Source organism: Brachypodium distachyon, chromosome 4, assembly GCF_000005505.3.
Source record: "Brachypodium distachyon strain Bd21 chromosome 4, Brachypodium_distachyon_v3.0, whole genome shotgun sequence".
NCBI lineage: Eukaryota > Viridiplantae > Streptophyta > Magnoliopsida > Poales > Poaceae > Brachypodium > Brachypodium distachyon.
The window spans coordinates 32,423,662-32,445,951 of record NC_016134.3 but is presented as its reverse complement, the minus strand read 5'-3'; the positions used below and the strand labels follow the sequence as shown (position 1 = coordinate 32,445,951).

The following is a 22,290-nucleotide window of genomic DNA, read 5'->3' as shown; positions in this document are numbered from 1 at the left end:
ATTTTTATTTTATTCTTTTCTAGTACTACTTCGTACTTCCCTGATTCAAAAAATTTGACTCAAATTTGTCCAAATATGGATGTATCTATTTTAAAAAAGCGTCTAGATACATGTAATATTTCGACAACAATTTAGGATAGAAGGAATATTAGGTTTGGAAAATGCTTGAGACAGGCTGAAAATAGCACATACTCCTAGTTGATTTGCTTCTCTCCGAGCATGTGAGATTTTTCCGATCATTGAAAGCCCTCGCACTTTCTTGATCTTATGAAGAGGCTTTAATGCAGACTTTATGAACAGACTTTAATGCAAACTCCTTTTCATCTGCTATTTGAATAGTACATGTTCCGACTTCATCTGGTTTTAACTGGTTGAGATATATCTCCTTTGTCTCCTCTTGCTCTCCACAAGACTTCCAAGCTCGGTGCTTGAAACATCCGTCTTAATCTAACCTATTCGTTCCGAGGTCAACACACAATAATACGTTTGTCGTTTATCAGATCGAGACAAAGGTCCCATTTGGCTGAGATCAGTGGCAGAGTTGGAATATTTTACTTGAGGTGGGGCAACTGGGTCTTTTTAGGTTTTTTTATGGATTTTTCGTCGTCAATAGCCATTTTTCTGGTACCTCAAACATATCTGTGAACGCAACCGACATAATATTCATCGACACATTAATTTTTTGTAGAGTAGGGAACGACAATCTTACATGTGGGTTACAAATTAATACCAACATAAGTCCATGTGCAAGTACTTATAACAGCTAGTAAACTTCATTATACAGAAAGATCTACTTTGAGCCAGTAGCGAGGTCGAATCCCGGAGGAATAAAAACGACATCATCCCATGTCGAGGAGGAGCTATCCTGCAAGCACACCAATTGTTTTGCTATGGTTATAATATGGTATCCGGCGAACAGAATCAATCAGGGATCACATAAAGTCCATGCAAATGTGTTCTGCTAGATGAATGTTCAAGGTGCAGTGGCAATGAATATTGAACTTTTATATGCAAGACTGTAGAGGGAAACGGGTCCACTAATAGTTTAGGAATTGGATTGCATGAAATTCTGAAATTTTCATATTTGGTATCTAAATTAAAGACGATTGCATGAGAATGCAGCAGAAAGGGTTATTGCATATCCTGTTGTCTAGTCTAAGTCAGGGTTGCAAGCCTCAACTACAGAACTCGCCAGGTCATTCCATTTGAACAAGGATATTATATATACCTTCATAGATGTGATCATATCTTCCAACGAAGAAACCTGTAAAAGAGAGAGTTAACCGATGGAAGTCAAAATTTACACTCCCAAAACGAAATAACAAGTGTGGTGGTACCTGAGTGTCACCGATCCTAACAGGGTTAGGCTTTTGCTGGTCACGAGATGCTCGGTGCAGTGAGTTATCCAAGTCCTCCTAGATTAGTATAACAGATGTGAACTAAGACCATATGATAATCGTGTGTAGGAGGGGGAAAACGATGATAAATTCTGCCTGACCTTTCGAAAGAAAACTGGACGGCATCTCTTGCTATCACTCATCAGGACAAGGCTCCTGGACTAAAAAGCAAGTTGCCGAATTGGTCAATTGTCATAAGGAATCCTTATCCTTACAAAAAAAGAATCAAGACATTCTCGAGCATTAATTAAATTGTTGGCATGGCACAGGTACTGTGGCACATGGAGTAATTTATTTGAAGGGTTATCTCTTGAGTTGGTTAGTTGCATGCATATCTCATAGATTTGGTAGTCATCTTAGTTGCACCACTGTGCAAGGATAAGTTTCTTCGTGGTCAAGGGCATTCATCATTACATGAATGGGGTTGTATATATCGTTAGGAATTAGAAAAAAAAAGAAATACATCAATGTGCCGCAGTCTTTCTCCCTGCCCCTGTGGTGCAGCTGCTGTCAATGCACTGGCACAACACTTGGGTCCAGGGACACCTCTATCAGGCCCAAGGAGCCTTACAAAACCATGCTGATTACAATATAATCTAAAGTCTAATATAATTTTTTTTGTACTACCTGTCATTTAATATAAGATTTGCCCAATACTCCAACTTCTTGGGATAAATCTAGAACGTAGGTATTCATATTTGTTAACTCTGACACAGTATTAATGCTGTCAAAGATGCTCAGTCGAGAACTTGAAATACATCATCGACGGGGTTACGTAGGTCCCAACTGTATTACTCTGAAAATTAGAAGGATCGGTTTTTGATATAAGTCGAAACAGTTGTCAAAAATTGACTTTTCAACTGTAACTTGTATGCAAAATTCAAGACCATGATCGAGTCCATCTTGTCAAGTTGAATAAAACGGGCTATATGTTTATCAAATTCGGAGCTCCAATGTATATTAGCTAATCCATTTAATCTCAGCCTTTGGATGAATTTGGATTGTTTTCGCATAAGAAAAAATAGAAATAAATTCCCATCGGTCAGCTCCCTTTTCCCTAGAGCACGAGGCTTTATTTGGTTGGATTGCAAAGATTTGGGGTAGATGAAATCAGCGACTGCAATAGTTTAAACTGAATTTTGAATTTGAAACTGTTACGAAACTTGATATTTGTCGTAATGGAAATCATGAGGCTTTCCATAAGCTTTTCAAGTTTGCTCAATTTGGATTTGTGCTTCAATTATTGCGAAACAGAGTCATTAATTGATGTTTCCTCCAGAAGCTTATAACTGCTAACTGAAATTTGGGGCTCCTAATGATGGAATGAGTAATTGAATACAACATAAATATTGTTGGAAACTTTATGTAGATACCCGCAAAAGTCTGATACATAATTAACAGTGAGTAACCGGAAAAGGAAGTTAACCAGATTTTGTCCAAGGAGCTTGGTGTAGGATTTCTTTGAGCTACGATCATGATCACATGAAGTACTCTCGACATATGAATCTAATGATACTGGGTATGTCACTAATAACTAAACCTACATACTGTTGAACTGACTTTTGGTAAAGAAATTAAGAAGTTCAAATCCCAACATGCATATGCAGCAAAAACAAATGAACATGAGTACTTTGGTTTTGTGCATCCTTTGTTGGTGCATCTAAGATAGTTAGATAACTAACTTTGAAACATAAGCAGTACTAGTTAATAGTTATTACTTTGACACTACTCACAAACATTATATTATGTACATGAATTCAAAATTAAATTACAACCAGATGAGGAAAACCAAACCTGGAAAACTGGAACTCCTAGAAAGCCCTCATTAACTAACTGCCCTTCATCTTGCATCAACTGCAAAGATAAAAATGGTAAGCTCAAAACGTATTACCTCTATCGTATTTTGAAATTGTGCACTAATCCAATAACCCATAAATTTACGATCATAAATAGAAAAGTCCTAACGAAGAAATGTGAATTTCCTTTAAATAGGAGATGCCATATGAATACACCTTGATATCAGTCTCCAGTAAGTGATAAACTGTCAGTACTATGAATAAAGAGGTAACAGACAAGGTGATACACAAACTTGGCATTGATGTTTGGTTCAGTACACAAACTTGAAAATTGCAATTAAGCGGTCTATAAAATTGGCTTCAGGTTCATTTTGCCCTGAATCCCGAAATATCATCCCAGATCGCCATGCTGGCACACCACGCTCAAGTCTTCTAATCCCAAAAACGCACTCTCTAGTCCACGAGGGAGGTGAGCAGTCAAGGCTATTTTTCCTTTGGACATTGAAATTAAGCAGCCGAGACGCCATGCCCCTCTACCTTCCATCGTGTTCATCGAGGGCGCAACAGTGATTGAGAGGCGACAACGTGAGCAACGAACTATATGTCGGACGTCCCAGCAGGGACGGAGCCTCAACGTCGACAACCTTGGGAGGTAGTGCCCAACTATACGTGTATTTGCTTCTGCTCAGGGTTGCACACAAATTGAGGCAAAACATCCACATACTGTGGGCAAGTTGGGTCACTCTCTTCCGCCTATAGGCACATTCTGCTATTTGAATCAAGAAGGAGAAGGAGAAATACGAGATATACCTGCACATCGCGGCCGTAGTAGACGACAGAGGTCACATTAGCCTAACCACCTTGATTCTGTCGCTCAAGGTGTCACCACAGTCGGCCACCCCACAGGTAGACGGTAAACAGAGAGGGAAAGGCTCGACGAACACCTAGTCACCTTTGCGTAGTCACGTCCTCCACCACCCATTACTAGCAGTTGCCATTGCCACGAATTTCTCATTGCCGCTGCCAGTACAGAAAGAGGAAATTTTTAGAGCTAGGGATTTCACGGGGACACAGAGGGGATTTTAGATGGGGAATTCCATTAGGGATTATTTAGGGCTTCTAAGAGTAACTAACACAAAATGGTGAGTGTTTGTTAAAAAAATACCGAACTGCTAGCCTTGCTGAGGGGATTTTGTGTTAAAAATTGGGCAGCATGGCAATTTGCGCTGACCTTTTGCAATTTGGTGCAAAATGAACCAAAAGCCAAGTTTATGGACCACTTAATTGCAATTTTCAAGTTTGTGTACTAAACTGAACATCCATGCCAAGTTCCTGTACCTCCCATGCAATTACCTCATCAATAAATTATCTACTCTTCTATGCTAGTTATCACATATTTCATATAGCACTTGCACAAAACAAGGACAAAACAATGTTGGCATGAAGCAGGAGAGATGGAATGGACAAGGAACATGCTTTCTCGCTTACATTGTCTAAAAATTTTATCTTGCAAGTTCTGAAACCCATTGCCTCTTATTGCTTGCAAAATGGGCTAATATTGGTCTGGCAAAGCACATGGACACTGATAGACAAATAGGCTGCTGGATCATACGAAAGTGTAACATATAAACATGCAAGTCCGCCAGATATTCCATCGAGCCATATTTTTGACTGTGCTATGGATTTGATCTATATGATAATATGCTAGAGTCATGATGATGTACCTGAAGTCTACAAAGTCAGTGTCACAGGACTGAGATGGACCGGGTACACTCTCCAGTAGAATATTGCAGAACTTTCAACAAAACAAATAATGGAACAGGTTTACTGGGTATCCCAGGCCAATTATACGAAACATTTTACGAGGTGAAAATGTGACACACTACAAACTTTGAAACCTAGGTTACAAACTTTTGGAACTCCAACTTATAATATCATCTTGGATGACCCCAACTTTTGTATTACTCCCTCTGTTCCATAATTCTTGTCAAAATATTACATGTATCTAGACACTTTTTAGGAATAGATATATCCATTTTTGGGCAAATTTGAGACAAGAATTATGAAACGGAGGGAGTAGTTATTATGGAAGAGAAAGATACGGCTAGCTAACAAAGATTAAAAGATGATGTTTGTTTCCAAATCACATGCACTGCCGTCTATTTCTAAAGCTTACCTTCATTGCATTAGCCACTTGAGTAAAATCAGGAAGAAACCTAAACGCCACACCATCAGACTTAAGTTGGATAACCTGAAAAACAATAAGGATATATGTAAAATAAGATACTTGGAAATAGTACACAAAAAGAGGGCAGTGCAGAAACAACAATGCACTATTCCAAAGATAAATGGATATACTAAAGACATCTTAATGGGATTTCTAGTAACTAGTAAGTCTTCAGTTTGTAAACAAAAATCATAATAACTTCCTTAGGAACATTTGGATGGTTTAGTGTATAATGAAGTGTAGCAATGCTAAGATAACAACAGCACCCGAAGTAGAATTGGTGCATGCAGCCTACCAATTCACTTTGAAACATCTAAACAAGAAAGAAACAAAAATCTTGCAAATAGTGGTCTTCACATGAATTGTGACCTCATTTCAAGCAACCAAGAAACTTGTGTCAGGCCTTTACCCCCTATTGAAAACCTTTGACCAGGAAGAATCCATGAGTGAAACCTGTTTTAAAGATTTAATCAAGCCACTTCTATGCATACATTTATCCGTACCAACAAGGCACAAGGCACACTGCACACAGGATATAGTACATGATAGAGGCGATTTCCAGGAACATTTTCCCATTCAAGCATGAAACCAAACGATCAAACAGCTGTAACTCTAAAGTGCACAAACCCACGTTACACCTGACCAAATGATAGCTCTGTTCCAATGGCTCTAGGCCAATATATGTACGGGTACAAAAGAGTGACACCTGACCTTGTTGAGCGCAACAGGAACAACGGTTGAGCCGGCCCGCATAGTGCCGTCCATTTGTGCCAGGAGAGCGTCGGCGTCCTCCCTCCGGAAGCAGAGCACCCCGAGCGCCGGCGGCGGCCTCGCACCACTGCTCTCGCCCTCAGCCCCGCCTCCGTGGGTTTTCGACACGAGCACAAACTCCTGGGAGGAGTTCGCGAGCGCGTAAACGGGTACCCCGGAGAGCCGGTCCTCGATCTCGGCAACTGGCAGGGCCACCGGCGAGGAGGAGGAGGAGGGGATGCGAGCCCATGGCGGTGGGAGGGCCCGTGGGAGGGGAAGAGAGGAGAGGAAGGAGGTGAGATGGGCTTGGATGGCGAGGAAAGGGTTGGGGTTGCTGGGTTTCGAAGGATTAGGGTTTGGAGTCGAGGTGGCGGCGGGGTTCTTGAGCCATGGGAAATCGAAAGGCATGGTCGTGGGAAGAAAACGAGAGGAGCGACAACGGGGAAGACGTCGAGAAAGGCAACAGAAATACAGAATCAGGGGAAAAAAGGACAATAAATCCTGTTGGCCGCAGCCCTCCCCAAAACCCAAAGCCTTTCTCCCCCAACTCCCAGCTGCTTCCCTCGCGGCGAGGAGGCGGCGATCTCTGCCTCCGAATTACAGCATCCAACCACCAGTCCTGCCTCCTCCGTTCGCCGTTCAAGCGACGTGAGGGGTGTGGATCCCGGTGCTCTGGCCTGTAGTTAGGATTGGCCTGGTGTTTTTTGGGTGTTGCTTCTATGGACGAGACGATGACGCGTCAGAATAGTTTGCCTCTGCTCTTCCTCCATCTTGGCGTCGCTACAGTCGGTGGCGTCGAGGGGCAGGTGGCCTGGTCATCTTGCCGTTCTCTGGATTCGTGTCTGGTGGTCGGCAATCAGCACTCTCATTGGTGGCGTCCATGTCGGCTGCTATAGTTGTGTTTGTTGTCTTACGGTTGGGCGTGCGGACGACGGCAGGCGACGTTGTTTATCTTCTTCGACTGCGTTGGATGAAGATGACGGCGTCGAGATCTGGTGACCACGGGGAAGTTCCCGGCCGACGTGCCACAAAGTCTCGGTCTCGTCGCTTGCGAGGGTCCGGTTCATCAACTCAGAAAGCACTATTGTGTGCGAAGGTGCTCTCCCAGATCTGTATATGAAGGTTGTTCGTCTAATTTCCTGCGTTACCATGGTGGCGGCGGAGGACGAGGCTCGACGACAGTTCGGCAAGGCACAAGTTTCTCCAATGGTGGAGTGTAATTTTACTTCGTGCGGAGTACCTTGTGCAAAGTTGTTTGATAAGCATGTTTGTCTCATGTCGTGACCATATGTGCAATCTCTGCAAACGGCTTGTCTAATGAAATATATGGTTGCTTTCAAAAAAAAAAAACTCCCTGCTGCTGCCGCCGCCTGTATATGTGATCTGTAGTATGGATTCGATGCTCAGGTTATTTTCCATAAGGTTTCGTCAAAGCATAATTGTAAATTTGAAAATTAGAGTTAATCTGATCGCACGAAGGCAATGACAAAAGAACAGTTGAAATTATTGTAATTATCTTTTCAACGGATCTGAGTTTAATCGAAGCGGTTTGAAAACTGGATCTGAAAATTGTGCCAGCTGGAAGTTTAGGAAACCGTAACGTAGAACTGAGACACTAACTCGAAAATGGGATTAATCGGTTATTCTGATACTCCGATGAATTTAGTCACCAGTTACGAATCGTAGTGTGTTTGTAATTATATTAACAACTGATCTGAGTTTGCTCAATTTCAAGTAACAGTTCTCGAGATATCATCAAAACAGTGAAACAGGATTAGGATTTCTAGGTTGAGCGGATATTTGTTTTTCATGTTTTCATCACTTTAGAAGCAGAATTATATTATAGTTACCACATGAAAGTTGTAGATAATTTTGTGTAGATGTATGTGAGGCTAGAGTTTGCTTCACTTGGAAAAGTAGAACTAAAGTAGTTATGAATGAAACATCCGGGAAATAAAAAGTTATGCAACTCACAAGTGGACAAGTCAAGTTAGTGTTTTCAGTAGTTTTCTTGGGACTTTTTGCTAGAGTTAGGTTAAGGTCATGATCTTATAATAGAGTACTCCGTATATTCTTAGACATGGTCTGTTTTCTTGGTTTCTATGACTATATGAGCTTTCCGTGCCAGGGGAATTCATCGTTCTATTCATCAGTCTAAGGCAAGTGCATGACGAGCCTTGTTTTTTTTATGGTTGCGAGAGTGTGATTAGTTTGAGTCTCTGCAAAATCCTAGGGTGCGTTTTTTTCGTTTTTTTTGACCGGTTTCTCTTAGAAGCTGTCCTCACCTAGCTTATTGGAGAAACCGCGTCACAAATTTAGCTAGACTTTCAAAATAGTTTAGGTCAAACTAGTTTGGTAGTCTAATTAAATTTAGGCGGTGGCTTCTACAAGAATCTAGGGGAGGACAGCTTCTCAGAGAAGCCGGTTCAGGAAGCCGAAAAGAACTTGCCCTTATTCAACTTGGTATTCTTGTATCTGGTAGGTTCAATTTGGACATACTCCCTCCGTCCCATATTAAGTGACGAAATATTACATGTATCTAGACACTTTTTGGATATAGATAAATTCATATTTGGGCAAATTTGTGTCCCTTGATATGCGACGGAAGGAGTACTTTATTTGTTGAGTTCCTTTGGTTTTGTGGTGGCCGCCATTTGTTCATTGTGTTTTCTGAGTTGTCCAAATGAGTGTTTTTACGTGCTTGAGGTATAAGTTGACTATTCCGGCAACGAGCAGTGAGAAATGCAAATATGTTTGGTCCGGTGAGATAAAGACACGAGATGTGTCTATTATGGAAAGATATAAATTCAGGATCCACAATGCATAGTAGAGTTTAGCTTAATTCGGTCTTTAGTTTAGAGTTTACATTATCGTTTCTTCTCCACGCTGTGCCTGTCCGAGTAATTTACTCACACTTGTTTTCTCGTTAAATTTATATGGATTTCGATTACAGAATAGTGACATGTTTAGAGATGGGAGAATTTGGAGATACGAAACACTTGAGCTGTCTTAGAACAGAAGACTGAATGTTCGCAAAACACTCATTTGGTCACACAAAACACCCTGTTTGGTCACACTGAGCGGTTCATCTGTAGGTTCTTAACATCATCCCAGATACATATTTTTAACACAAACAAATAGTATATCACATATACACACCATCATTGCACGAGCAAGCTACTACACATACTGATACAGGCCTACAGGGGCTGAGTACACACTTCTCTAGCCCAATGGTACTGGCACGGCCTTGAGCGGCGTAGCCATGTTAAGCGATGTCCCATACCTGTCCGTCAAATCCATGTCGCATGGAAGCATCCCCTCAGGGAGCCTCCACTCAAAGGCGTGCAACAAAGGACGCGAGAACGAGTGTCACAACGCTCGTGGCCATCGGCATCCCTGGGCAGGCCCTCCTGCCCGCTCCGAACGGCATGAACTCCAGCTTGTCCTTGCCCCGGAAATCCATGTTATTGTCCAACCCGAGGAACCTCTCCGGCGAGAACTCCTCGGGCCGCGTCCACGTCGTCGGGTCGCGCATGACGGCCCACAGGTTCACGATCACCGTGGCCCCCTTGGGCACCGTGAAGCCCCCGACCTCGGCGCCTTGAGCCGTGGCGTGGTGAGGCATCAGGAGCGGGCTCGGCGGGTGGAGCCGCATGGACTCCATAATCACGCCGCGGAGGCAGGGGAGCCTGTCGATGTCGGACTCCTCCGGGTGCTGCTTTGAACCGATCACTTCCGGCAGCTCGGCACGAGCTTTTGACATCACGGCTGGCTGCCGAAGTAGCTCGGCAATCGTCCACTCCACCGTCAGATAGTTTGTGTCTGTCCCTGCCACAAACAGGTCCTGCAGGCCGGCCGCAACACATGTTTCTGGTTAGACCTTAATTTAGTCTTTAATTACTCCCTCCGTTTCATAATTATTGTCGAAATATTAAATGTATCTGGACATTTTTTAGGAATAGATACATCCATTTTTAGACAAATTGAAGAGAAGAATTATAAAACGGAGAGAGTATTAGCTAGCGCACAACAAGATCCTCATAAAAACATACATTATACAGTTAATGGAAACTTTTGCCAAAATCAAATCATGTCTGCTGAAAACACGGAAATATTTGTTAGAACTAATTGTTGAAGTATAACTGGATTGTCCTCCTTTTCACGTCAGTTTGAGCTTTTCGGTGAATGGGTTCGGAGCATGCATGAAACTCTTGAATAATTAATCTTGATCGACATGTATATGGTATTTAAGTTGCATGTCACTTATGTGCATGTGTGTGCCGTGTGATATGTCAGTACTGCACATAGGGATCAGGCTACATGCAAATGTTAGTTAGCTACATATATGCATAGATAAGTCAGGTTAGTAGTACGTTAGTTGGTCAAGTGGTTAGCCTATTCCTATGTATCTTATCTTGGAGAGATTCCATGCGGTGCATCTGATCAGTGCATGAGTTTAGGACCAGGTTTTTAATGGAGACGTCAGGATCTATCTTGTACTGCCTGTTTCAGTTTGAGCAAATGAAAGAGAAAAGATGGCAATGAGGGCAAAAGAAACTATGTAACCGGTCCATGTGTGACACCAAGGAGAAAATGCCTCATTTGGCGTACAGCCAGCACTTCAATCAGTACGGACGACTATGATGGAGTCAAACATGTATAACATGCGTCACCATTTAATTAGAAAAGGATTAGTTTTGTTTATTTTAATGGGTCGTGGCCCAAGATTTAGGTAAACCTCACTCATCAACTTAAATTATATAATAACTTTAAAATTGCAGTCCATCTATTTCAAAATATATGACGTATACATTTTGTTGACGTTTTTAGTTTGAGCAAACATATAACAAAAAATATAAAAATTTATGGTGCAAAATTAAAATCACTTGATCCATCATGAAATATGTTTTCATAGTGTATTGACTATTAGATACTACCCGGTGTAGTTACCCCTACTTCCTACCGGGTTAACGGGTGTGACAGAATATCCAGAACCACCAAGCCGGCGGGTGCAGATCCGTTATGGAAAAATGGTTGGGAATTATCCTTTAAAAAAATCTTACGTAATTATCCCATCGATCTGGCCAGGCCGTTTTTTTAGGAACGTTTGGTACGCTGGACGTGTGCTTTGCCGTGCCTATAAATAGGGTACCTGCGATCAGTTTTTTTTGGCAGAATCGAAGCATATGGGATAGCACACGCTAGTAGTACTACGTGGGGAGCTGCAATGTGCCTGCATGGATTCTGTCCATGGGTTGATGGTATTTGATTGATTATACTGATCTGGTATAATACGACGGCAGATTGGAAGACTCGACCGGAGGAGAGAGCGAATGCATCAATTCCACTGGGTACCTCTCTGTAAGTTCTGCATGCATTGTTCTTTAGGTTGTGTTTGTTTGGCCTGAAACTCCACACTTGTAGATTCTACAGCTGCAGATTTCAAAATCAGTTGTGGCTGCCAGCTGCAGCTAGAAGATTGGAGCTGTCTGATGCCTGTTTGTTTGGGCGGCTGGTCTGGCTACAGCTGCAACTAAAATGTGTTGAAATGATCTGAATGACCCTGTAGTTCTGTAGATTTGGTATTAGTGCTAACTGTAGTGTTTTACATGTAAATTAATCGTTTTTTGCTGCAGAGTCTGCTTCTTCTACTCAATCAGACAATATGTACGCATTATAATAATTTTTTAGAACACATTATACCATAGTATAGTAATAATATATTGTCCACACATCGTTTGCAAAATATAAGATCATCGTGATAGTAAATTAGTCTAACCTATTACAATCCTACTCTCTTGCGGCCATCAGAGCATCATCAATTCTATCACGAGTTGCGTCCATTGTGGCGTCGCTACTTCCCACATAGCTCTCACCACTTGTGTTGACGACATGGCCGGGAGGCATGTAGTCCTCGTCAGCATCGCATCTAGCAAAGTGGTAATCATACAAATTACTATCTCGTATGAAGTTGTGCAACGCCATACAAACAATGATAATCCTTGCTTGCTTTCTTGGTGGGTAGCTAGGCACAGCTTTCAACATGCGCCATCTTTGCTTCAAGACGGCAAAGCATCGTTCTATGACATTTTTGAGTGATGAATGTAGATAGTTGAAGACTTCCTTCCTACCACTTGCAGCGGCACCATGTTGATACTCAGGTAGATGGTACCTCGTGCCTCTAAACGGTGCTAGATAACCAGTCTGATTGGGATATCCAGAATCAACAAGATAAAATTTACCTGTACACATGCAAGTGCGAGTCAAAAGAACAGACTATAAAATGTGTACTCGAGAGAGGCAAAAATTTTAAAAAATTATACCTCTTGGAGGATGAGGAAATTTTTCTTTATATTTGTCCAAGGTATCCTTGAATATCCTTGTGTCATGTGCCGAACCTGGCCATCCAGCCACGACCGAGATGAATCTCATGTCAAAGTCACATACGCCCATAACATTCTGTATTGCATAACCAGCTCGACCAACATGGTTAACCGTGTCTTTGACAGGCACGATAACAGGTACGTGCGTACCATCAATAGCACCAATGCAATTGTTGAAGTGAGGATAAAACCGTGCGCTCTGCAATCTCTCATGCACATTTCTGAATTGGGGATCAACCGGTGTAATGATGTCTGCAGCTAATAAATTCAAACACTTCAACACATGGTTGAATTTCCGATTGATAGTTTCAGTGGACCTCTGGAAACGATTCTGAACTTGACTCACAGACTGTGGGCTACCAACGGTCCATAAGAACATCCCAATGGCCTCTTCAGAACACATGTTTCTTGTTTCTTGCAACCCATAGTCACGTACCAAAGTCTCATGCAATGCATCAAAACAAGGCCTATGCATTCTGAACATCTTATAGCAATCATTGGAAGACCCCAAACTATCATAAACCCACTGTTGTCCAGTACACCTTGCCTCTCTCCTTTTCTTTTTCATTAGATATTTCTGGAAGTGAGTGGCAGCAACAAAAGCAACATACATGTATTGTTGATATATCTTCTCTTTCAACTTTTTCCTCCTCATGGCAGATTCATCTTCACTTCCACTTTCAATTGAATTGTTAGTGCCGCTGCTGTTAGTCGCACTGTTAGTTGTTGTGCTCATCTATAAACACATCAATTACAAGAGGTTAGTACCACATAAGACCAATTAATCCATACACAGCTCAAATAAATAGTAGCACAAATAAATAGAAGCACACAGGAATAGTAGCACACAGGAATCCATACATAGCTCAAATAAATAGTAGCACACATCAAACAAGCATATGGTTCAAATAAATTGTAGCACACAGGAACTAATCATTGAAATACATGGAAAGCAAACACACAAGGATACATTAGTTTCTCTTCATGTCCTCATATTGTCTATTGAGCCAATTGAGCTTCCCTTCTTTTGTCTTCATAGATAGAAAGAAACTACAATTTGTAGATTTAGCAAACAACTTTGTAGCAATGTAGTGCTCATCACTAAGATCGGATGCTCCACACTTGGCAACCTCTTCCATGATGGCTGCAATCTCATTAGCTTCAGTAGTAGTACTGTTACTACTACTTTCAGTAACAACATGGTCAACAAACCTTTGGAACTCATTAGACATATTCGTCTTCTTCGGGTTAGATGGACTACAAGGTATTGCACTTGATGGACGTTTGGGCCTTTTCTTGAGCCATGGGCTAACAGTAGGAGTCTCGGTCTCTTCTTCATCCACATCAACCACATCTTCTTGAACCTAAATGGCAGCAACCTCTTCCACTCCCGGCATAACGGATGTGGTACCATCAACATTAGCCTTATCAAACATAATATGCATCAAGTCCAAGTTGTCCGGTGGTCCCTTGCGGAATGCTTTAATTGGCTTGTGAAGCTGCAAATAATATCATGGCATTACTACTTGTCTATGCGAGACATATCATGGCATTGAATAAATTATCATTGCATATGAAAATTTTATACCTTGATCAATTCAGTCCACTGCTCCTCATCAGCTATTATGGTTTGCGTTTCTTCATTCCATCCAAGTCCAGTTGCCTTAATTTTGTAGAACACCCAAGCCGAATAAATAGCCTTCAAATCGTCCCAACGATTTTTGAGCTGCCTTCTCTCATAGTTTCTTCCGGTCTGAGCATTGAAATCTGCCACTAAGTTCTTGTATCCAGTAGCACTCAAGAATTTGGTTGGCCTATTTCCAAGCTGAACTTGTTTGGTGGCGCACTCACAAAAAATTCTAGCCGCGGTAGCATCCCACACAGCTTTCACAGGTTCCACTTTGGCAGGTTCCATCTAAACAAATATATATTTACCCATATATACATCACAGAAGTGAGCATTTAGGCCAAAAAATTTGCACATATACAAATCAACATGAGTGCCAATCACCGGAAATCATCATCGTTTCGTACTAATTTCAGACAAAGCTAACAACAAAAGCGGTGCTAGATCTCCATTTTCACCAAACATCAGTACATGTACAAAGGGAACAGGGGGAGCGGGGAAGGGAAGCTAGCTGCGTTCTGTACCTTGGCAGTGGTGGAGCTTGGGGTCGGGGACCGGCGGAAGGGACCTGGGGGATGGCGGAGCGGGGTGCAGAGGCGAGCGGAATAGGTCGTCGGGGCCGGCCGAGGAGCTAGTTGTGGCCGGCGGAGGAGGGGCGTCAGGCGTGGGGGCCGGCGGAGCGGGGTGCAGAGGCGAGCGGAGCGGGTCATCAGGGCCGCCTGAGGAGCTAGTTGTGGCCGGCGGAGGAGGGGCGTCGGGCGTGGGGGCCGGCGGAAGGGGACCTGGGGGACGGCGGAGCAGGGCGTCGGGGTAGACGGAACAAGGGGCGTCGGGGCCGTCGGAGCTCGAACGGTTGGCCGGCGGCGCCTGCGAGGGGATGTGGTGAACCCTAGTTCACCGTCGCGAGAGGAGACAGGAGCTCAGGTGGGATATTTGGCTGGGTTGCTTCGATGCGGCTGGGGAAAGAAGAAATAGAAGCGAACCGTTCCGTGGCATTTTGGAAGTTATATGTGGTTTGGTGGGGGGGTATTCCAGTAAATGGGCCGTTTTGAAGCTGCAACCGGCTGGAAGAAGCACCCAGATAGCAGCTTCTGATCGTTAGTGCATTTCTGAGGAGCGCTTGTAGGATCCACTGCTAGAACCTGAGCCGAAATTTGCTGTTTGTTTGGGCTCCAGCTTCTATGGCCTGGAAGCTGTAGAATCTGCTGCTAGGAACCCAAACAAACGGACCCTTAATCACCACCGAACTTGACCCTTTACATCATGAGTGTTCATGAGTAGCACTACTTAGTGGAGTAGTATATGTGTGCAGTCGGTAGAATATTAAGGGATTTGCTTCATATTCTTTTCTGTACACATTAATTACAGATCATATTTCTACGCCGGCTGGACTGATGGATATAACCGAGAAATCAATACCGATTGAGTTGCATGGCAGAATGATCTCCAAGATTCGTTGTGAATTGTTCGCCGGAAGAACACACGTATGGTGATCGCAACGTGGTGGGGAAATTGCTCGGCTTGCGGCGAACCAGGCCATAACTGCAGGACCAAGAGCGGACGTGTTTCTTGATCTAAGACAATTAGACTTCTGTTAGTGTGTTGGTTAGGTCAACTATAGTACTATAATTTGTATATATGCATGTACAATCGCTTTGTAAATTCCGTACTTTTTTCCAATTTAATTTTAGAGTTCCAACCGGCCTGTGGTTCTCTCAGATTGTTAATAGAATCCTTGCCTTCTGGCTTCTGTCTAGAAATAAGTTTGCAATTTGTTGAGTATGAAATAATTAGTCGCTGCCGAGCTATCTGTTTTTCACGTTTCAAAACTCAAAAGATAACAAGATCGCATGATTTCCATCTTCTTTGTCCACCATCAATCCTATGACTAATCGCATTAGTAGCCGGACGTGGATTCGGACTCGTCGTGCTGCATGACATGTACCTTGCATGGCTTGTGATAACTGCGTTGTGCTGTAACATGTCTAACATTAACCAAATCAAGTCAGAAGATGGTATTGATTCTGCCATCGTTAGATTTCTCGAGAGAAAAAATCTGCAATATGCTCCAGCTAGCGTATCCCTAGGTTTTCCTGATTATTCCAACTTTAGCCCTTTTGATGCTTCATACTCCTTTCTTCATTCGTAATAGTACATACTACCATGAATATACTGCTTCCTTCGTTGCATAATTCTTGTCTCAAATTTGCTCAAAAAGGATGTATCTGTTCTTAAAAAATGTCTAGATACATGTAATATTTCGACAAGAATTATGAAATGGAGAGAGTACATAGTATTTCTAGTATGAACAGCACCTTGATACTACCATCCGGGAAATTTAATACGGAGTAGCGCAGTTATATATATACTGCATCTTATGGTCTTTATGGAAAAATAGAAAGAAAAAACTCCAAACTAATAATCTCTTCTAGATAATACGTACATCCAACCTTCTACGATCTATATCCAGTATGCTATCTTCTACTATCTACACTCGGTATATACTATCTTCTACAATCTACACTCTGGTCTACATACTACCTTCTACAATCTACATCCAACCTTCTACAATCTACACTCGATACATATACTACCTTCTACATTCTACATCCAACCTTCTACAATCTACACTCGGTGTATATATACTACCATCAACAATCTATATCCAACCTTCTACAATCTACATCCAGCGTACTATCTTCCACACTCTACACCCGGCTGGTATATACTACCTTCCACGATCTACATTCAATTTATATACTACCTTCTATGTTCTACACAGCGGATACAAGATTGCCCATACTTTCTCCATACAACTTTCTATATAACAGCATACTACTTACTATGTATCTTCGCATTCTCACACACTTGAATACTTGAAACCCACGGTATAACACAAGGATTTCATTAAAAGTTTTTTTATAGATAGGAATTTATTAATAAATTGAGAGAATCACAGGTTGGAGCTCTCAAATCAAATTGAATTTTTTTTTACAGAATTTACATAGGGATTGTTCATGCATATAAATTATAACTACTACACTATCAAGTGTTTAATTCGTCTTAGATCGAGAGAAATATGTCCGCGAGTACTCCTGCCGTGGCCTTTTTTTCGCAATGCGCCATGATCGATCATTGTTTGTTCTTCTGCAGGCGGCCGGCGGCGGCCATTACACGACAATCTTCTTAGATTATTCTACACTTCTACCATGCAACTCAACCAGTTCAGTCAATCTCTCGATCCTCTCAAATTATATCAATCTATCCGGAGTAGCCGGACCTGTAATGTATAAACAAAATTATATCAGCAATCACAAATAATCACCACAAAGAAGCACAAAACCGCCAATGCATGGAGAATTTACCGATTGGCAGGATGATAGAATTGATGCATTCTACGAACTGGAGTACTACTCACGATGTATACAAGGAAAAGTCCAATGCTAATTAAAGAAGGGTGATTAAAGAAACATGCATCAAGAACATACCGATGGGTACTAGAATTGATGCATTCACTCCCTTCGCTGGTCTCGAGTCTTCCGATCCAACGAGTCTCTCCGTACTGGATTAGTATTCTGCTGGATCAGCGATAGCAGTGAACCGTGGCGGGCGCCGGCGCCAGCGAGGCAGCTGCATGTACTGGAGGTCGATGAAAGCCGTGCAGCTGCAGCGAACAAGGCGCGACTACGCGAGGTTCAGGAACGACCTGCGGACTGCAGTGGTGCTGGCTGGATGAGAGAGAGGGGGGAGAGAGAGATCGGTAGTGTGGATGGATTAGCATGGAGAAATTTCTGTTAGTTAGTTTGTTGGTAGGCGATAGCTCTCAAACGGAAGTCAAATCTGCGCTGGATGAGGACGAAGGAAACAAAAACTAGATAATCACCGGCATTAGTTGTTAATTATTTAAAAATGTATTTATCCTCTCGAGTTGGGTCCGGTTTCACGTAGCAGCTTTTCTCTACCCGTTAGCAGGAGGTTCGATCGGTGGACGCACGGAGAGATCGATCAACGCAAGATGGGTAGGGGGTAACTACAACCGGTGAGTACCTCGTATATTAATGTATTTTGATACAAGCTTGATCAAACTTCATAAATCTAGCAATCAACAAAAGCTATACGTCTTATATTTTGGAACACACTGAGCAGTATAGAAGTGAATTTTAGCAGAACATTTATTGTAATTTTTAGTCATTTAGTTTATTATTTAGTCATCTTCTCAGGTAACTCTTTTTATATTAGATTTCTTTTGGCTTTTCAGCTTATTGTCACTGGGTAAATTCCTGAATTTCCTTTGGTTCAGGGAGGAGGAAGAAGTAGAGAATCAGGAGGATGAGTTTGCAAGGTAGTGGGGAGGGGAGTGGGGGATAGGAAGTGAGCAGCCGACCTATGGTGACCTCGACGGTGATGGAGCGAGTGTTAGGGCATCTTCAACAAGGTGATACTTAGGTCATTACTAAGAGGAGAGTGAATATTTTATTTTGCACTAGTAACAACATCTCCAATAGATGGTTACTAAGATCTAGTACTAAGATTGAAAAAGAAATAGATGAATGTGAGAAGGTGGGACCCACAAAGCAAGGTTTTAGTAACAAGAGATCTCTCCAACAAGTGTTTTGTTGTTACTTATGTCTTGGTACAAGAGTCAGATCAGTTTCTTATACAAGTAACCACTACTTCACTTTTCATGCCTTTTTCTTTCCACATCATAAAAAATCCTACATGGCACACCATTAGTAACTGCTGACATGTATTATTGGAGATGCTCTTACCTAACTACTTCTTCCGTTCCTTAATAACCCTTATATAGATTTATGCACTTCAACCAAGACGAGGTTTCGTTTCTGGCGCTTGACTATTCCTATAAGTTTATGAGTAAAGAGTGTGAGTGGTTATTGACCAGGAGCAAAACCAAGGAGCAACGAGCTATGTATACGTAGGGACAAATTGAGAAAATCTATTATATGAGTTGTATAAGGAAATGTATACAGGGAGTAGCATAATAAAAGCACCTTCCGAGTTTAGAGGAATATATGTTTTCGGGAAGGGACGCAGCAGCGCACCAACTGATGGGAACAACAATGGTGCTGTATTCAGGGGCGGAGGACCCAGTATGGCAAGCTATGGCCTGCGCCATACCTTAATCTGGCCGCTAACCTTTTTACCCTAATCTCTATCCTCTCCATAACCACGTACAGGCAGCAGCAGCATGAAATGGGCAGCAGCAGCATGAAATGGTCTCGCCTGCGGTCATATTGTTCTCCTTGGTAGGTGGACCATGGGCACTATGCTCATTGCTAAGCTTATTTTTACGGTGTGTCAATTTTGTTTTGCGACTTGCTAACATCATCACATTCTAGTGTTGACCATTCGATTTTGCTTCAAGGTTTAGCAAATTTACCAATTACCTGCATGGTTCTACTTTGAGCTAAACAACTTCATATGTTGATTAATTATAGTTGTTCATTTAGCAATTTCATGTAAGGCTCTTATTATTGTGTATTATTTTATTTGTGATGAATGATCTTTTGGACTATGTGGTATACGATCCGGTAGACTAAGATTTTAGTCCGTGTCCTCCGCCACTGGTTGTACCTCCGGCAGATTTGGATCGACGACAAGGCTAGAGGAGGAAGGGAGACGGAGAAAACAGAGAGGAGTGTAGACGTGGGCTGTGAACATGCAACTTAATTTCATTTTTCATGGGTTTATTCATCAGTTTATAGTTCACTCGACATTTTATTTTGATTTTTGTTTTCAAAACAAAAGCTCAAGAGGACAGTGTATTTTTGCAACTGATAATAAATAGAAAATTCTTTTTTAAATGATGATACACCAAGCTTGATGCATTGTAGAAAAAAGAAAGAAAGAAATTAACTTTGTTCACGAGAAAATTAGGTCAATTGATGCCATCTACAAGCAATAATTTTTTATAAGTGGAACTACCTAAGCCTGCGAACAATTTTTAAGTACTCCTAAAATAAGAAATGACAAGCGACCAACCGTTGGCTCCCAGTGACCAAGTGAGCTATCAACATCACCCCCCCGACACACCCCGGCTACGCAAGCCTGCAACAATGGAAAACAATAGAAGCAGCCTCAAATTGTCAAACCCATGTAGTACATGGCTAACAAGATAGCACAATCAGCAGCAACACAATACTCTCTCTGTTTCATAATACAAGGCGTTCACATATTTATTACGGTTTTGCTATTGATAAGTCGCTTGTTTTTTAGTTAGAGATCAATCGACATGTTAGCCATCAGATCTTAATCCAACGATAGCAAGTGAGAGATAAGATAATGAGGATGACCCTCAGATCTTAATCCAACGATTATTATTTAGTTCAAAACTAAGACATTTATTATGTCACGGAGTGAGTATGATTTAAGCCACCACATTTATTATGTGTAATCCTGGTCAGATATCGAAGTCTCTAGATTTTTTAATACTGTATCTAACCATCCTCGTTCGTTCGTAAGTACGTACAGTACATAAGAAAAAAGATGCGTGCCCAGAATAATATAGTGAAGTTTTAGATTAGTACCGTGCCATTTTAAAGGGATTTATACGTACCGCAAGAAATGACTTGACAGTCTGAATGCTCATCTGACCCTCGGAGTGAAGCTGGAGCAGCACATCCAAGAAATCATCTTTCCGTTCACCACCACCGGCCATCCGACGGCCGATGATCGGATCGAAGAAGTCAAAGAACTTCGTCAGCCTCTCAGCGGCCCGGCGGCGGCGGCGGCGGCGGCGGCCCTGCAGATCCAGCACGGCCAGCGCGGGGAAGAGGTCCGACAAGTTGGGCTTGGTGAGCTCTTCAAGGACGTCCTTGATGAGCATCTCCATCTCCTGCGCCGCCGCCGCGGGGCGCCGCAGGTCAGCCACGTCCTCGGAGAAGAGCGCGTTGGACATGACGTTGAGCGGCCCGGAGAGCACGACGCGGCCCACGTCCACGGCCTGGCCCTCGTGGGCCTCGGCCCGGGCCCGGAGGCAGCCCACGAGCTCCCTGGCCTTCTCCTCCCGCGCGGCCCGCGTCGCTTCGAGGCCGTGCGCCGAGAAGAGGTGCCTGGCGCACAGCGCGCGGAGCCGCTTCCACAGCGGGCTGCTGGACGGCAGCCAGATGACGGCGCGCTCGTGGTTGCCCAGCGCCCGGGCCGCGTCTGAGATCGAGCGGGCCGCTAGGAGGCGGTCGTGCGTCTGCAGGACGTCGCGGGCGCACGCCGTGGAGGAGACGACGATGGCCGTGGTGGTGCCGAGCTTCAGGGACATGACGGGGCCGTGTACCCCGGCGAGCCTGGCCAGGGCGTTGTGCAGCTCACCTTTGAGGTCGAAGATGTTGCCCCGGAGAGGGATCCCTGCCGGGCCTGGCGGCAGTCGACTCGGTGTTGTCTTTGTTGTTGGATTTTTCTTGCCATGAATCAAGAGTTTGTACGTGATGCTGATACAAGAGGCGAGGGTGGCCAAGAGGAGCCATGGCAGCGATGGACCTTCCATTCTCGATTCCTAGGACTAGGAGTACACAGGATGGCAAGGGACACTGCTGTATATATTTGTTGGTTCTATATGTAGGGCCGCGGCTGCGAATGAGCAAATGACTGCTCAGCGGAAAAGTAGGAAATTATATGGTAACCAACACATTCTAAGGCTAAGTTTGGCATTGCTGACGTTGAACTAATTATTTTATAATCTCTTGTTAAAAGATTCATACGAGAGTAGGGAAAAGTTCGTTAACCAAACATGAAAATATGGAAAAACGAGTGAAAAAAAGAGATTATGATAATCCACCGCAATGCCAAACGAAGCATAAGACATCATACAAACACTGAGGGATTATCTTGTCAAAAAAGCAGAGGGGAGTACGTCTTGAAAATTGTTTTCAGATCATAATGATTTATAATTAATTACTTACATATGTGTACAAATATCGGTTTCCAAATTATGTTCCTAAATAAGAAGTCATATAAAGCAGGCAGAACATTATATATATCCTTAAGTTTGATGAAGTATATAGAAAAATACATCAACATTTCGAATATCAAATAAACATACCATGAAAAATATATCACGACAGATATATAAAACTACTATAAAATTGTACATGTT

At 42.7% G+C, this 22,290-nt stretch overlaps 2 protein-coding genes and 1 pseudogene across 6 annotated transcripts; all 3 read right to left on the bottom strand.

Moving 5' to 3' along the window:
• Positions 1–642: 642 nt before the first annotated feature.
• On the bottom strand, positions 643–6,783 carry LOC100834550 (protein TIC 22-like, chloroplastic). Its single transcript, XM_003577896.4, has 7 exons — positions 6,132–6,783; positions 5,370–5,444; positions 3,192–3,251; positions 1,499–1,558; positions 1,338–1,415; positions 1,229–1,264; positions 643–865 (listed from the first exon to the last, which is right to left on the bottom strand). Exons 1-7 carry the CDS (start codon positions 6,576–6,578, stop codon positions 791–793), a joined length of 831 nt encoding a protein of 276 aa, XP_003577944.1. The 5' UTR covers positions 6,579–6,783; the 3' UTR covers positions 643–790.
• Positions 6,784–9,319: 2,536 nt separating this feature from the next.
• On the bottom strand, positions 9,320–10,031 carry LOC112268517 (annotated as a pseudogene).
• A 7,084-nt stretch (positions 10,032–17,115) lies between these two features.
• LOC100822263 (cytochrome P450 76M5-like) lies at positions 17,116–21,742 on the bottom strand. 5 transcript variants are annotated; one of them, XR_002966094.1, is made up of 4 exons: positions 20,758–21,742; positions 20,184–20,249; positions 17,672–19,041; positions 17,116–17,463 (listed from the first exon to the last, which is right to left on the bottom strand). XR_002966094.1 is itself a non-coding variant. In XM_024463009.1 (3 exons), exons 1-3 carry the CDS (start codon positions 21,679–21,681, stop codon positions 17,440–17,442), a joined length of 1,014 nt encoding a protein of 337 aa, XP_024318777.1. In that variant the 5' UTR covers positions 21,682–21,742; the 3' UTR covers positions 17,116–17,439. The 5 variants fall into 5 exon arrangements, 3 of the variants coding, with proteins under 3 accessions (XP_024318777.1, XP_024318778.1, XP_024318775.1); XR_002966093.1 differs by having other exon boundaries at positions 17,672–17,911; XM_024463009.1 differs by lacking the exon at positions 17,672–19,041.
• Positions 21,743–22,290: the final 548 nt, after the last annotated feature.

What these genes read in the sequence shown, in the direction of transcription:
- LOC100834550 (XM_003577896.4), bottom strand. Translation starts at nt 6,578, where the DNA reads ATGCCTTTCGATTTCCCATGGCTCAAGAACCCCGCCGCCACCTCGACT. An exon ending in TAGGAGTTCCAGTTTTCCAG is followed by an intron (nt 1,559 to 3,191) that starts GTTTGGTTTTCC and finishes CTTGCTTTTTAG; the next exon opens with TCCAGGAGCCTTGTCCTGAT. An exon ending in GTCCAGTTTTCTTTCGAAAG is followed by an intron (nt 1,416 to 1,498) that starts GTCAGGCAGAAT and finishes ATACTAATCTAG; the next exon opens with GAGGACTTGGATAACTCACT.
- LOC100822263 (XM_024463007.1), bottom strand. Translation starts at nt 21,681, where the DNA reads ATGGAAGGTCCATCGCTGCCATGGCTCCTCTTGGCCACCCTCGCCTCT. An exon ending in CTGTCAAGTCATTTCTTGCG is followed by an intron (nt 20,250 to 20,757) that starts GTACGTATAAAT and finishes CCATTGTTGCAG; the next exon opens with GCTTGCGTAGCCGGGGTGTG.